Consider the following 17,432-nt stretch of genomic DNA (forward strand, 5'->3'; position numbering starts at 1 on the left):
CTGACTGCAATTCTTAGAGGTAAGTTCGTTTGTGTGGGTTGGTTGTTTGATAAATTTGCTACACGCGAAAAACATATTTCAGTAAATTTGTCAAATTCCTTATGTTTGAAGGACATTTCTTAAGTTCAATTTTCCTTTCTATTGTTTGATGAATTCATTTGAAATAAGAAAGTTGGCGTCAGGTTATTTGTCAAATTCGTCAGAGAGAGAAAAGAGAGAGACAATGACAATGACAATTAGTGACATTTGTTATTTATTTATTTACGAGGGTAATGGTTTAAGCACAAAGTGGTTGCTTTTTTACGACCAGCCCTCTCCTTAGTATATAGGGATTACACTAACAATACACGGCAAATGAATAAATCATTACATTAAAAAGGTATCTCAAAAATGACTTTTGCACATGAGTTGTTTTGGGACATCTTACATGATGAACACATTTAAAAAAAAATTAAGTAAAGACAAGCAGCAACATGTAAACAGAAAAAAGCCATTGGGGGCTTATAACTCAAAGAGTTTTCACTCTTTTCTAAAACGGTTTTCACCACTGGATAGAGCACACAAAACTTTTTATGACAATGTAAAAATATGAAAATCATGCAAAGGTGACATGCGACTCATTCCGTGGTGGAGGGTCACATTTAATGAAGTTTTGACCAAATGTCTTAACGTAGACTGAAAATCGAGACGAGGGTGGTGGTGTATGTGCGCGTGCGTGCGCCCTCGCGCGTGTGTGTGTGTGTGTGTGTGTGTGTGTGTGTGTGTGTGCGTGCGTGTGTGTGAATGTGTGTGTGTGTGTGCGTGTGTGTGTGTGTGTGTGCGTGCGTGTGTGTGAATGTGTGTGTGTGTCACTGTATGTGTGTGTGTGTGTGTCACTGTATTTATGTGTGTGTGTTTGTGTGGGTGTGTGTGTGTGTGTGTGTATGTATGTGTGTGTGTGTGTGTGTGTGTGTGTGTGTGTGTGTGTGTGTGTGTGTGTGTGTGTGTGTGTGTGTGAGGCGATTTGTCCTTCGCTGGGGGTATGCAGTGCCTTGGCATCGGACGTCTACTTAATTTATATATTCTTGATTCCAAAACCATATAGATATGTTTGAATTAAAAACAAGGTCAGAAAAATGAAAGGAATAACGACAAGCGCGCTTATCTTTGACGCGCTGTACACTACTGCGCTATACTGGCTTGTCACTTCAAGCCAACCCGTTTTCCACGTGAATGGCATCGCCTTCTGTCTGGGTCGCGGTTATCGGCAAAGCATTGTCTTCGTGAAAGGCAGTGCGTTCAGTATCATCCTGTGAGTTTCCCCCGAAAGCGGCGTATGGCTGCCTAAATGGCGGGGTAAAATCGATCATACACGTAAAAACCCACTAGTGTAAAAACATGAGTGAACGTGGGAGTTTCAGCCTATGAACGTAGAAGAAGATCCTGTGACTTTGACAGATTGACTAACATAATTTGGCCTCACGCGACTTGTTTTTTCCATTTTTCTGCATTCGTGTATACATATTTCAAAGCCCTGGCACTTGGGATCTTTATCGTGTGCAAGAGTGCTCACGGGGGGTGTTCGGACACCGAGGTGAGTCTGCACAAAGTTGATTCTGGGAAATAAATCGCTCGCCGAACTTTGGGGGTCGAACCCACGACGACAGCGACAACTGCATGGTTTTGAGCCCGCGCTGCTTCCGACTTCGCTACGTTCCCCCGATAGAAAACCGGATCAGGTGCAGTTACTTTTAAAACCATGCTGTCGACGTTTGTGACGGTTAGTGTGTTGTGTTTATTATGAAAGGAATAGCTCTCAGTTCACAACTCCCCCCCCCCCCCCTCTCCCCGTGTCGGAGGTACACTGATTCCCTTGTAGTTTGTTTTTGTGTCCGATGTAGGTTGAACACGTTGCTGTTGTTTCCCTCTTGGAGGCTCTCAGTAACAGAGGCTGTGGTTGTTTAATAGTGATGGGTTTTTTAGTTGTTGACTTTCTGCTGAGTGGTGTATGTCGCTGGAGCTGTTGTCGTCACTGCTAAATGTAATGCATCATGCACTGATGGTATCCAATTTGCTTAGCCTGGTTTGAGCATCGTTTTTTGATAATTTCTTTTCTTCGGTAGTGGTTTTGGATGCTATGCTAAAAATGTTGTTCTGTCCCCAGAACTAGAGTCTATTTGGGACATGACGTTGTTATATGCTAGGTGGGACATGACGTGGTTATATGCTAGGTGGGACATGACGTGGTTATATGCTAGGTGGGACATGACGTTGTTATATGCTAGGTGGGACATGACGTGGTTATATGCTAGGTGGGACATGACGTGGTTATGTGCTAGGTGGGACATGACGTGGTTATATGCTAGGTGGGACATGACGTTGTTATATGCTAGGTGGGACATGACGTTGTTATATGCTAGGTGGGACATGACGTGGTTATATGCTAGGTGGGACATGACGTGGTTATATGCTAGGTGGGACATGACGTGGTTATATGCTAGGTGGGACATGACGTGGTTATATGCTAGGTGGGACATGACGTGGTTATATGCTAGGTGGGACATGACGTGGTTATATGCTAGGTGGGACATGACGTGGTTATATGCTAGGTGGGACATGACGTGGTTATATGCTAGGTGGGACATGACGTGGTTATATGCTAGGTGGGACATGACGTGGTTATATGCTAGGTGGGACATGACGTGGTTATATGCTAGGTGGGACATGACGTGGTTATGTGCTAGGTGGGACATGACGTTGTTATGTGCTAGGTGGGACATGACGTGGTTATATGCTAGGTGGGACATGACGTGGTTATATGCTAGGTGGGACATGACGTGGTTATATGCTAGGTGGGGTTTGGGACATGACGTGGTTATATGCTAGGTGGGACATGACGTGGTTATATGCTAGGTGGGACATGACGTTGTTATATGCTAGGTGGGACATGACGTGATTATATGCTAGGTGGGACATGACGTGGTTATATGCTAGGTGGGACATGACGTGGTTATATGCTAGGTGGGACATGACGTGGTTATATGCTAGGTGGGACATGACGTGGTTATATGCTAGGTGGGACATGACGTGGTTATATGCTAGGTGGGACATGACGTGGTTATATGCTAGGTGGGACATGACGTGGTTTTATGCTAGGTGGGACATGACGTGGTTATATGATAGGTGGGACATGACGTGGTTATATGCTAGGTGGGACATGACGTGGTTATATGCTAGGTGGGACATGACGTGGTTATATGCTAGGTGGGACATGACGTGGTTATATGCTAGGTGGGACATGACGTGGTTATATGCTAGGTGGGACATGACGTGGTTATATGCTAGGTGGGACATGACGTGGTTATATGCTAGGAGGGACATGACGTGGTTATATGCTAGGAGGGACATGACGTGGTTATATGCTAGGTGGGACATGACGTGGTTATATGCTAGGTGGGACATGACGTGGTTATGTGCTAGGTGGGACATGACGTGGTTATATGCTAGGTGGGACATGACGTGGTTATATGCTAGGTGGGACATGACGTGGTTATATGCTAGGTGGGACATGACGTTGTTATATGCTAGGTGGGACATGACGTTGTTATATGCTAGGTGGGACATGACGTGGTTATATGCTAGGTGGGACATGACGTGGTTATATGCTAGGTGGGACATGACGTTGTTATATGCTAGGTGGGACATGACGTTGTTATATGCTAGGTGGGACATGACGTTGTTATATGCTAGGTGGGACATGACGTGGTTATATGCTAGGTGGGACATGACGTGGTTATATGCTAGGTGGGACATGACGTGGTTATATGCTAGGTGGGACATGACGTTGTTATATGCTAGGTGGGACATGACGTGGTTATATGCTAGGTGGGACATGACGAGGTTATATGCTAGGTGGGACATGACGTGGTTATATGCTAGGTGGGACATGACGTTGTTATATGCTAGGTGGGACATGACGTTGTTATATGCTAGGTGGGACATGACGTGGTTATATGCTAGGTGGGACATGACGTTGTTATATGCTAGGTGGGACATGACGTTGTTATATGCTAGGTGGGACATGACGTGGTTATATGCTAGGTGGGACATGACGTTGTTATATGCTAGGTGGGACATGACGTTGTTATATGCTAGGTGGGACATGACGTGGTTATATGCTAGGTGGGACATGACGTTGTTATATGCTAGGTGGGACATGACGTTGTTATATGCTAGGTGGGACATGACGTTGTTATATGCTAGGTGGGACATGACGTTGTTATATGCTAGGTGGGACATGACGTTGTTATATGCTAGGTGGGACATGACGTTGTTATATGCTAGGTGGGACATGACGTTGTTATATGCTAGGTGGGACATGACGTTGTTATATGCTAGGTGGGACATGACGTTGTTATATGCTAGGTGGGACATGACGTGGTTATATGCTAGGTGGGACATGACGTGGTTATATGCTAGGTGGGACATGACGTGGTTATATGCTAGGTGGGACATGACGTGGTTATATGCTAGGAGGGGTTTTGGTTGTTTGTGTGTGTTTTATTCCAGTCATTGGTCGTTCTTGCCGCTGTTGGTGTTACCGTCGTTCCTCTCTTCTTTCATTGTTCGTGTTCTTGCTCGGGCAGCACTCAGTAAGTAAGGTTGTACTTTTTGTAGTGGTGTTCTTGTTCGGGCAGCACTCAGACATTGTAGACAAGGCTGTACTTTTTGTAGTGGTGGTAGTCTCTGAATCATGGTTTTCGTTGTAATCGATTATGGTTAATTTCTCAAGAGGTGATACACAGCATTCGAGGCAAAAACTTTATTTGAAAGTGCCAATGGTTCGCTAACACAAAAGCGATTTACCCCAAAATACAAGTCCATCAACCTCAGTGCTCCCTGGCCCCTCCCCTACAAAACAAACAAGCAGAAGAAAAAAACTCAACAATTAAAACAAAAAACAAACCAACCCACAGCACACCAAGCAGCAAGGTACGTACAGTGAGGGGAACAAGGGGAACAACTACGACTAGTTGTTCAATGGCCAGTGCTTGTCATTACCGCTAGTGAGGCAACATACATCATTAACAAAATAATTCTTAAACAAACCGCTTGAGGCGTATGTGCACCTTTGCATGCGAGAAAAGAGTTGACATGCATTTTGAAAGTGCTTGTGTACAGTAATCTGCAAAGTGCACATGGTGAACTTTCAGAAACAGCGGGACTCATTCAACATTTTTATGTCATACCACGCCGTCCATTTGACTACCTAGATGACCTTTCAGATTAAAGATTTATTTTACATCCCGCAGTGGGGCACTGCGGTTATGAAATTAAAGGCCCCTCCTGTTTTTGGAACCGCAGGAGCTTTCTAGTTTGCTGTTAGGTAGATTTTTGGTTCCTCTTTCCTGTCATGCTCTCTTTTTCTTCATGAATTCTTTTCTTTTTTCTGCCTTCTTGCTCATTCACCTGTATTTTTTCCAAAAATCTCTTCTCTTGCCGCTTGTCTCGCGATTCATGTATAGTTTAATCTGTTAGTGTTCTGATGTAAGTCCAGCAGCAGATAGGTTAAGCCTATTTTAACATACTGGAAACTGGTAATCTTCCAGTAGGTATTAATTTAGTTTTACTAAAGCCTGCTGGGACACAAGTAATGGGTTAGTGCATTTGTAAACAGGAATCGCTTGACAAGTGGCCCCCTTCATCCCCCCCTTCCTCGTCCTGATATGGCTCTGCGTAGTCGGCTGGACGTTAAGCAACAAATAAACAAACAAAAATTTCTTTTACAGGGATCACGCAAACGCCTCTCAAATTAGGCTACCCTCACATTTGACTGGACAAACGTGGAAGGGACCAGCACAGGGTACAGTACCTATAAAACACCCACCCCCTACTTCGGGGGAAAATTAGTGCGCTAAGTTTAGGGTACCGCTAAAACATGTAACACTGTTTGGTTCCAGACTCACAGGATGGACCCTTCAGCGAATGTCGTCATCAAGGAGGGTTGGATAAATGTGTTAGACCCACAATGCTCCTCAAAGGCAAGTTTTTCACGACATTGTGTGTGTGTGTGTGTGTGTGTGTGTGTGTGTGTGTGTGTGTGTGTGTGTGTGTGTGTGTGTGTGTGTGTGTGTGTGTGTGTGTGTGTTTGGTATGGGGGGTGCGTATTTGCGCGCGTGCGTGTGAGTGTGTTTATCTGTGCGTGTGCCTATCTGTGTATATACTGTATGTGCATACAAATAATGATTTTTTTTTAACTTCTTGATAGATATGGAAACGGCAGTACTGCGTGTTAGTGAAGACTGACATCTTGGTGCTCAAGCTATTCAATGTGACCCAGACCAAACTTCAGAGAACTGTGCGTCTCAGCCACTGTCGTGCTGCCCTCAGGGTGAGTTACCCGAATGAGTCACTGTCATCAGTTTGTTCGTGCGCCTACATGTGGCTCATACACGCCGATTCTCAGTGAACATTAAAAACAATGTGGACGACGTTTGTTATTTCACGGTGTGTGTCTTACTGGTACGGGTGTGTGGGAGGGGGGAGGGAGGGGCTGTGTGGGAGGGGGGGAGGGGCTATCTGGTTCGCTTGATGGGCTGTATTTCTTGAAGGTGTAATGGGCGTGGGTAGTAGAGTGATGTGTATTTGTGCTCTTGCAATAGTACTTACCAAATAAAGTAAATGTGAAGTGTAAACACAACCGATGTAATTCATGTAACACTGAATTATAGAGCCGCACAGGTACCTCGCAGGTACACGGCTGACACAGAGATCGTGATGTAACAAACTGTGATCAAATACAAAAACGCCATTTTGTTTAAAAGGCTGACCAAAAGACACACACACACACACACACACACACATATACATACACACACATGCACGCACGCACACACAGACACACACATATATGTATATACACACACACACACACACACACGCGCGCATCACACACACACACACACACACACACACACACACACACACACACACACACACACACACACACACACACTCACGATCACGATAGATAGATTACGCCGCCCCACCTCCTATCGCCCAGTGTAAGGCAGACGCTATAAACTGAGCACACAAACTAATTCAAGCGTTACACTCTTGTGTCATTTCATTCTAGCTGTCTATGCCATTTAGGGCCGTCCACTTTACTATTTGGCTCCCCTTTTGGATTTAAGATGTAAAAACAGGAATCACGTGACCACCGCTGAAATTAGATGTACTCCTAAAATCGGCGTGACAAAATAGTTTAAAAGCGACTAAATAAAATTATCAACACAACTTGGCATATTACTAACGAGGAGAAAGTGACATTAATTAACTTCACAGAACATGTTGTTTTGTTTAGCTGGCTTGCGTATTTCATGTGCTATGCTATTCCTACTGCTGCAGGTGTCGTTCGCACGTGTGTAAAAGTTGCCAAGTTGTGCATATCATATTTTTTCGTCCATTTTCAATAGGTTCTTTTCGTTTTCATGAAATCGATTTTTGGGGTAGCCTTATTTGAGTGGAAGTCACGTCATCCCTGTTAAGTCCCTGTCTTTAATCCAAAAGTTGTGCCAGACAGGGGACGCCTTAAATAGCAAATTCAGTTAAGAGTAAAATGACACTGGAATTAATGTTGTATTAGGGCGCAAAACTTGTCGCAGTCATGTTTTGCTGAGTGTAGGTTGCTGGAAGTGGAATGTTGCTTGTCTGCAGAGAAACGAGAAAGGCGAGGCAGTGTGTGAGATCAGCACGAGCCAGGGAGAAGTGCAGTGTCTGATGAGGTGGAGTGCAGAACGTGTGACGTACAACTGGTTATCCATTCTCCAGACCCAGTTACAAGGCTTCAGTACAGAGGTAATCTCCATGACCAAATGACTCTGCTGTTGTTCTAGGGCGCTATTAGCGGCTTAGTTTTACTATGAATAAAGATCAGTTTGGGATTTTATATTTGAAAGCGAGCTGCCATACAGTACGGCGCGCGAATTTTTTTTTCACACGTCAGTTAAGGGCTTTCAATCCCGAAGGCTATTTCCGAGTAGCTACGGAAGTTCCGATGTCGACGGATGCTTATCGATTAGAGTTGTCGTTCGTGTCTCGATAACCCAGTACACGGTAGCGCTGGAATGAGTGCAATCCGAGCTACGGCGCTACCCATTTTTTTTTCGATTGTTTTTTAATGCTGCGTCGCTCAAGAAATAACCGTTTTAGGTGTGACGAAAAAAAGAACAGGGCCTGAGTACGGTGATAAATACAAAACTTATTTTACAACCATGTGAAAAATACATACATCCCCTCGTTTTTCTCGTGTTTTGAACTTGCCAGTGTTACAGCACGAGCAGAGTCCGTCCCGCACTTTGCTTTGTGTACATCACGTGGCCACCCAAACACCCGCACAACACAACATTTTCACGAGAAAAACACGTTTATTTGTTTGCTTTGTCTGTATTACACATTTCTATTTACATTATTTTACCACTGACACACCAAATTGTATACTTTAGTGTGAAAGTGAATCGTTATTATACAAAATAACGTTATCACGAGACGAACAGAGATCTCATATATCGTCTGCTTCTCAACTGTTTCGCGCAAATCGTGTAATATCTATATTTGCGGAAACCTCTCGAAGAAATGCAAACTCAGCGGCTTCCACCTGCAACATAGCCGTGCTTATTTGGAATGTGACGTCCTGTTCTTCGTCAGGCACACCTATCTCGAAAACTAAGCGTCGCACGGAACCTGCGCCATTCCATTATTTTTGAGTCACTTGAGAAAAAGTGACTCTATGTAATCGGTCAGTGTTAGTCTGTCCGTAGACACCACCTTAACGTTGGACTTTTCTCGGAAACTATCAAAGCGATCGGGCTCATATTTTGTTTAGTCGTGACCTCCAATGACCTCTACACTTTAACGATGGTTTCGTTGACCTTTGACCTTTTTCAAGGTCACAGGTCAGCGTCAAAGGAAAAATTAGACATTTTATATCTTTGACAAAGTTCATCGGATGTGATTGAAACTTTGTAGGATTATTCTTTACATCAAAGTATTTACATCTGTAGCCTTTTACGAACGTTATCAGAAAAACAAGGGAGATAACTAGCCTTTTCTGTTCGGCAACACACAACTTAACGTTGGGCTTTTCTCGGAAACTATAAAAGTGACCGGGCTCAAATTTTATGTGAACGTGACTCATTGTGTTGTGAATAGCAATTTCTTCCTGTCCATCTGATGCCTCATATAATATTCAGAACTGCGAAAGTGACTCGATCGAGCGTTTGCTCTTCTTGTTCTTGCATGCGTGTATTCGTGTTTTGAAGCCCTGAGACATTCGCTATGACCTTGGGTTCTTTGTCGTGCGCATGCGTGCACACGGAGGTGTTCGAGCTTTATGGTTGCACATTATGCTAAATGCAATGTTATGTCATTGAAGACACTAATTATGCAGTTATTAGACTTGCCAGAAAAGGACCTAGTAACAAATGCTGGTGTCGTTTTTTTTATTCTAATGTGTCTGCTCAAACATTCTAAACCTCAACAGAGATTGTACCAAATAAACTACAGACTACGAGCAAGAGAACAAAAAGAACAAGATAACAATGAAAGTGTACTCACCAGAAACACCAACAATAAATACACGAATAGGACTAGAGGATAACCATGTAGTGTACTCACCAGAAACACCAACAATAAATACACGAATAGGACTAGATAACAATGACAGTGTACTCACCAGAAACACCAACAATAAATACACGAATAGGACTAGATAACAATGTAGTGTACTCACCAGAAACACCAACAATAAATACACGAATAGGACTAGATAACAATGACAGTGTACTCACCAGAAACACCAACAATAAATACACGAATAGGACTAGATAACAATGACAGTGTACTCACCAGAAACACCAACAATAAATACACGAATAGGACTAGATAACAATGACAGTGTACTCACCAGAAACACCAACAATAAATACACGAATAGGACTAGATAACAATGACAGTGTACTCACCAGAAACACCAACAATAAATACACGAATAGGACTAGATAACAATGACAGTGTACTCACCAGAAACACCAACAATAAATACACGAATAGGACTAGAGGATAACCATGTTTGTATCTCATCTAAGGACCAATTTCGACGGATGTCTTCGTCGGCTAAAACATGATACTGAAAGAAAGGAGAGACGACAGAAAGAGAAGTCAATTTCAATTACACATTTAGCTGACGAAGACATACGTCGAACCTGTCCTGTTCGTATTTGTATTGTTTGTGTTTTGGGTGAGTACAGTTTCATTTTGTTCAAATAAATGACACCTGCCTTTATTTGTAACTCGTAGTAGAAATCCCTCGTGATATTTGGCTTCCTGAGATGTGTACCGAGGGAGTGCCTTTAAAACTATTGGTACAGTTAATAAAAGAATCAGCGGCAGAATCAGTAGCCTGCGGAGAGCTACAAGAAGTATATTATATGTATTAAACAAGACAGCAGAAGCCCCTCAATGCAAACACCCTGTGCTCTGTCTGGTACCATATTCAAAATCCAGAAAATGAGCTTGCGGTTTAGTTGTAAATCGAGGAGTTTGTGAGCCATGAGGTGCAGTTGAATTGTATCGAATGCTGGAGTAAAGTCAACGAAGAGACTACGCGCAGGAGGACAGGTGTAGATGTAGTGCAAGAGAAAGGGAGAGAGTGTTGAATCAACAGTAGTCATATCTGTTTTGCATGTAACGAGGGGAAGGAAAACTCGAACATCAGCGTAGAATGTGCATTGGTTTATTCACATCCACATCACCTCACACCTATAACATGCCAGTATAAAACAACAAAAGAAAATGTACAAAATCAGAGTAAAGACATCAACAGAAAAATATATGTCAGGACTGTCATAAAGACAGTGAACACACAAATAATTACAGAACATCAACATGTGATGAATCGTAATCACCCGAAAAGGAATAGTCATAACTATATACAGAGAGATCACAAAGAAAAAAACACCTCATGAACATCCGTCTAATATTGTTAACATCCACAATCCCTCCCATTAGACACACCTTCCGCCCAATCCGGTGCTTAAATTCTCTTATAAAATATGATAGCATCACTTTCAACCAGCCATCTGTCTGAACTCATGTGTGATTAAGTTTGTAATGACACACACAATTAAATATTTGCAGACATATCATAATAACACAGGTACAACTGGCCTTCCACAATCAACAAAACTAAATTGACAGATTAACAAGTCGCGTAAGGCGAAAATACAATATTTAGTCAAGTACCCAATAAACATGCCAGAAGTGGGCCATTGCTGGCGTTTTGATGGCAATGCCAGTTGCCAGAACTACTGCCATCAAAGGCCCACTTATGGCCCAATGCTGGCATATTACCCGTATGCACATTGGCAAATTGATGGGCCATCACTGGCAAGCCAGCACTTTGCCAGCAAAAACCCATCATTTATTTGCTGGCTTTTTGATGGCTTGCCATCATTTTGCCAGCAATTTGCCAGCAATTTTCCAGCAAAAACCCATCATTTATTTGATGGCTTTTTGATGGCTTGCCATCATTTTGCCAGAATTTTGCCAGCAAAAACCCATCATTTATTTGATGGCTTTTTGATGGCTTGCCATCATTTTGCCAGAATTTTGCCAGAATTTTGCCAGCAAAAACCCATCATTTATTTGATGGCTTATTGATGGCTTGCCATCAAAAACCCAGCATTTTGCCAGCATTTCGCCAGCATTTTGCCAGCATTTTGCAGGTTTTTAGTTCCATATAAAAAAAACTTTTTTCCATATATTTTCCGTTAATGGCCCTTTACCTGCTGAAATTACCGGGCCAGTTGCCAATAAGTTGCAGGAAATATACCAATACCACTGATTCGGATAGAATGACGGCTCTATTCATGTACTCGATCTGCACAGTCTTGTTAGCCCATAGATGGTTGTTAGAAGTCTATAAATATGCTTTGTTTTGTCATTTTTTACTGTGAATGTAATAACAATAACAAAACACAGCACATCAATGGACTTTTCAACCCATGCTGGCTGCAAGACGTGCGCAAATAAAGCAAAGGGCAATGCTGTCAAGCTGTACATTAGCAATATGCATATGCGTAATTATCAAATTCATCAGTAAAATGCAATTGAAATGCTAATCACATTTGTCGTGTAACTTATCTGGCAAGTAAAGGCAGTGGTTTTGACAGAATATCGTCATCAATGCAGTTATAGCGGGCACAACAACAATACAGTAATATATATTAAAAACAAAACAAATGTAAAGCTTCCAAACAGCAACGACTCATTACCGAAACATTACAGAAACGTACGCTTTGTTTTCAGTTGCTCACTGTTTTATTTTATTTGTACAGCGTTCTAAATTTCACACTCGAGACATGATGACCAAAGGCAGGAATGTTTCTTGTTCACTTCCCAGTAAACCTCCGTAGGATTGTCTTGATTCTGTCATTTCTCTGTTCGCATCCGCAACGTTGAGATAACGCTTCTTTTCTTTGTCCTGACGTCGTAGCCTACGGTAAGCCATTGAAACTCTCAAGTCCTCCTGCCGTTCACCTCTTGAAACATGAAAGCAAACGAGTTTTGTTGGTTTTAATTCATTATTCCATATCACACACACACACACACACACACACACACACACACACACACACACACACACACACACACACACACACACACACACACACACACACACACACACAACCAAACAACCAAACAAACGCAAGCATACACGCAGGCATGCAAGCAAACAGAACACGCACGCACGCACGCACGCACGCGCGCGCGCTCACACACACACGCGCGCACACACACACGCGCACACACACACACACACACACACACACCACACACACACACACACACACACACACACACACACACACACACACACACACACACACATACACACACATAGGCATTCTCACAGAGAGGACGACTTCTTGTAATCTATCATATTTTCTGAACTGACTAAAATGCCAAGCAGAAGTAAGGGGTCAACAGGAATATGTATTTTGATCTAACCTGCGAAGCTTACGTTGTCTCGGACAGCTCTCTTGCGTTTCTCTCAGGAACTGAGACCCAGGCGAGCTGCATCTTATCCAGTTGGGCAGTCAGACACTTGCACAAATCTTTGTCCTGGAGTGAATAGACACATACTCAATGTCAACATTCACAAGATGCAATTTGTTTGGTTACAAGTAAGCTTATGGTAATGCCTATGGTGCTTTTCTTTTGACAGAGACAAAACAAACTCAATCACACAAAGAAAGGAAAAAGGCACACACACACACACACACACACACACACACACACACACACACACACACACAACCGCGCGCGCGGGCGCACACACACACACACACACACAACCGCGCGCGCGGGCGCACACACACACACACACACACACACACACACACACACACACACACACGCGCGCGCGCGCGCGCGCGCAGATTCTTTCTTACAGAGAGGACGACTTCTTAAAGTCTATTATATTTTGCGAACTGACTCAAACGTCCAGCAGAAGAAAGTTGAAAAAAAGACCGACAACGGAGGAAAAGAACAAGAAGATACTAGATCTAACGCCGTTGCGACGGGGTCATGCCAATACGTCCCAGTACCATTGTGTCCCAGTACCATTGCGTCCCAAAAAAATGCCGTCTCATTGCGTCCCATTAGGCAATCCCATTGGGTCCCAATACCATTGGGTCCCAGTGCCATTGCGTCCCGTACCATTGCGTCCCAACAAAATTGCGTGTCGATAGGTCCCAAGAAAATTGCATCTCGATACGTCCCATAAAGGAATCCCATTACGTCCCCGTACCATTACGTCCCAACACATTTGGGCAGTGTGTGTGTGTGTGTGTGTGTGTGTGTGTGTGTGTGTGTGTGTGTGTGTGTGTTTGTGTGTGTGTGTGTGTGTGTGTGTGTGTGTGTGTGTGTGTGTGTGCGTGGCATGGATATTGTACGACAGAGTAGGTCAGCGAAAGGATGAAAATGAACAGTAGATTTTATAAGTACGGAGTATCTTACCTTATATTATCCGAGTAATTTCAAGCTTCAAGATTGCATACATTTACGTAGCAATAATGTTGAAGCCTGTATATTCACTTACTTGACACATTTATTTTTTTCTCTTTTCTATTGTGTTTTGTAAAAACAAAAAAAATGTTGTTGTTGTTGTTGTTGGTTGTTGTTGTTGATGTTGATGATGATGACGACGACGAGATGATGATAATGATGATGATCGTGGAGAAGAAAAGAAAAACAGCTAGTTGAAGGCCTTTATAATGTTCCTTTTTTTTTTAGGCGTGTGTTACTTACAGTACCTGTTTATGTAAAGTAACATAACAGTTTCTCGCCCAATAATATTTAATTCAAGTGTCTTCGATTTATGAATCCAAAAGGAATTTTGATCGCAGGAGGGTTGCAGAGTAATATGTTAAATGTTAAACATGTACATACGAACCAGGATTTTACCAGAATATGCAGTTGTTGATTTTTAAAGATACGGTTGTGTTTGTTCAGTCATTAAACAGGAAGAAAAATGAAATGATTTGTTATTGAAACATCGTCCCATGTAGAACTAGTCTATGTCACTGATTGTGCATGTATGTATATTCTTGCGCGCACGCGCGTGTGTGTGTTTGTGTGTGTGTGTGTGTGTGTGTGTGTGTGTGTGTGTGTGTGTGTGTGTGTGTGTGTGTGTGTGTGTGTGTGTGTGTGTTATGTACGTATGTATGTAGGTGTCTGTGTCTACATTTGTGCGTGTAAGGGTTTCGCTATCTGTGTGTCTCGGTGTCTATGTGCTGAAGGTTCGATGACTGGACAGTCAGTCTAGCTTTTCTCAGAAACGGGTTTAAACATCGTCTACTCAGTAAATAAGCCTACAGTCATGTCATGCTCGGTTACATACAGTGGAATACAAAGCGGTGTACTGTACTGTTTCGGTATTTTTTGTGTGTGTCGAGCACCGCTAAAGCATATATTAATTTTACACTTCGGTTTAGGTTAGCGTGCTTCAGTTCATTTTAAAAGAAAGAACATGGTTACAGGGGCGGATCTGGGGGGGGGGGGGGGTGGAATGGGTGCAATTGCACCCCCCCCCCCCCCCAGCGGGACCAAAAAAAAAAAAAAAAAAAAAGAAGAAAAATGTATCACTTGAAAATAGCACTTTACACGCTCAGATTGCACCAGATTGCACAATTTTGCTTCCTTTTGAAAAAAAAAATTCCGGGGGGGCATGCCCCCGGACCCCCCTAGCATGCTCGGCGCTTCGCGCCATCGGTTCGGCGCTTCGCGCCTTCGCTGATAAGATAAAAAAAAAAAAAAGAACTTTGCACCCCCCCCTTTCAAAACCCAGATCCGCCCCTGTGGTTACCTCAGAAAACCTGTAAGAAAAGCAAGGAGCGCCTCAAAACAAACAAACTGACATGCAATATCCTTTACAGTTTCTGATTATATCGTGAAGGATTTTTTTTTTCTCCCATGAACAAACATTTATTTATTTAGTAATTTATTTTTTATTTTTTTCCACTTCACCTCATCTCGACTAACCGGTACACATCTTTTTATTGGATTTTTATTTGTGAAATACTGCTATGTCGACATAGTTTTTATTACAAATCGTGTTGAACGCGTTTTGTAATAAAAATTGTGTAATCCGAACACGATTTGTAATACATTTATTACAAAACGCACTTTTATTACAAAACGTGTCGCTACACTGCTACAGTAACATCTCAGAAATTAAATTCACTAGTACTGGGACCTAATGGTACGGGGACGCAATGGCACGTAATTGTATTGGGACGTAATGGTACTGGGACGCAATGGTACTGGGACCCAATGGTATTGGGACGCAATGGTACTGGGACGCAATGGTACTGGGACGTAATGGTACTGGGACGTAATGGTACTGGGACGTAATGGTACTGGGACGTAATGGTATGTTCCCGTTGCGACGACCTGCTCACACAACTGTTTGTGAAACTCACCACGCTTGCTTCTAGCCGGAGGAGATCGGACGCGTACTGAAATCGAAGAAGGTGCTTTGGAAATTCCTTGAAGTTGAATGCAAAACAAATAACCGGACATCTGCAGAACCACCGCGGGCCGGATTTAGTTGACAATGCGTCATCATCACGAGTGACGTCAAGATATTTCGACATTTGTTTGTACATTACGTCACTCCAAGAGAGAAAATCATACCGCTGTGCTGTCGCAGATCTTCTTGCCAGCAATAATCCAGCATTGGCCCACTGCTGGCGTGCCAGCAAAAACCCACCTATAATTGCCAGCAAATCGCCACCTATGGCCCAATGCTGGCAAACAAGCACTGGGCCATCAATGGCGTGCCAACAGTGGGCCAATTAAGGCATTTTACTGGCCGACAATATTACTGGAATGCCAGAGATGGGCCAGTGATGGCAAGCCATAACTGGGCCTTTGTTGGCAAACCATAATTGGCCCAGTGTTGGCTTTTTTATGGCCAGCTTTACCAAACTTGCCAGCAAAAAGCCAGCAGTGACCCAGTTCTGGCATGTTTATTGGGTAGCTGTCGAACTTACAGAATGAAACTGAACGCAATGCAATTTTTCAGCAAGACCGTATACTCGTAGCATCGTCAGTCCACGGCTCGTGGCAAAGGCAGTGAAATTGACAAGAAGAGCGGGGTAGTAGCTGCAGTGCTGAGAAAGATAGCACGCTTTTCTGTACCTCTCTTCGTTTTAACTTTCTGAGCGTGTTTTTAATCCAAACATATCATATCAATATGTTTTTGGAATTAGAAACCAACAAGGAATAAGATGAAAGTGTTTTTAAAATGATTTCGAACATTTAATTTTGATCATAATTTTTATATTTTTAATTTTCAGAGCTTGTTTTTAATCCAAATATAACATATTTATATGTTTTTGGAATCAGAAAATGATGAAGAATAAGATGAACGTAAATTTGGATCGTTAAAAAAAAAACCAATTGTTGCAATTTTCAGATTTTTAATGACCAAAGTCATAAATTAATTTTTAAGCCACCAAGCTGAAATCCAATGCAGAAGCCCGGGCTTCGTCGGAGATTACTTGACCAAAATTTCAACCAATTTGGTTGAAAAATGAGGGCGTGACAGTGCCGCCTCAACTTTCACGAAAAGCCGGATATGACGTCATCAAAGACATTTATCAAAAAAATGAAAAAAACGTCCAAGGATATCATACCCAGGAACTCTCATGTCAAATTTTATAAAGATCGGTCTAGTAGTTTGGTCTGAATCGCTCTACACACACACACGCACACACACACACACACACACACACACACACACACACACACACACACACACACACACACACACACACACACACACACACACACACACACACACACACATACACCACGACCCTCGTCTC

At 42.8% G+C, this 17,432-nt stretch overlaps 2 protein-coding genes across 2 annotated transcripts in view; both read left to right on the forward strand.

The window, feature by feature from the left end:
- Nucleotides 1-17,432, forward strand: part of LOC138950256 (uncharacterized) — a 228,632-nt gene that overhangs the window by 12,447 nt on the left and 198,753 nt on the right. The gene's annotated exons all lie outside the window — the stretch shown is intronic.
- LOC138950249 (uncharacterized) overlaps nt 5,933-17,432 on the forward strand; it is a 179,880-nt gene continuing 168,380 nt past the window's right edge. Inside the window, exons 1-3 of the mRNA XM_070321982.1 lie at nt 5,933-6,020; nt 6,248-6,370; nt 7,696-7,836. Coding sequence (XP_070178083.1) covers nt 5,949-6,020; nt 6,248-6,370; nt 7,696-7,836 — 336 coding nt within the window. The 5' untranslated portion in view covers nt 5,933-5,948. The remainder of the gene's footprint in view (nt 6,021-6,247; nt 6,371-7,695; nt 7,837-17,432) is intronic.

Source organism: Littorina saxatilis, linkage group LG16, assembly GCF_037325665.1.
Source record: "Littorina saxatilis isolate snail1 linkage group LG16, US_GU_Lsax_2.0, whole genome shotgun sequence".
In the NCBI taxonomy this organism is placed as follows: Eukaryota; Metazoa; Mollusca; class Gastropoda; order Littorinimorpha; family Littorinidae; genus Littorina; species Littorina saxatilis.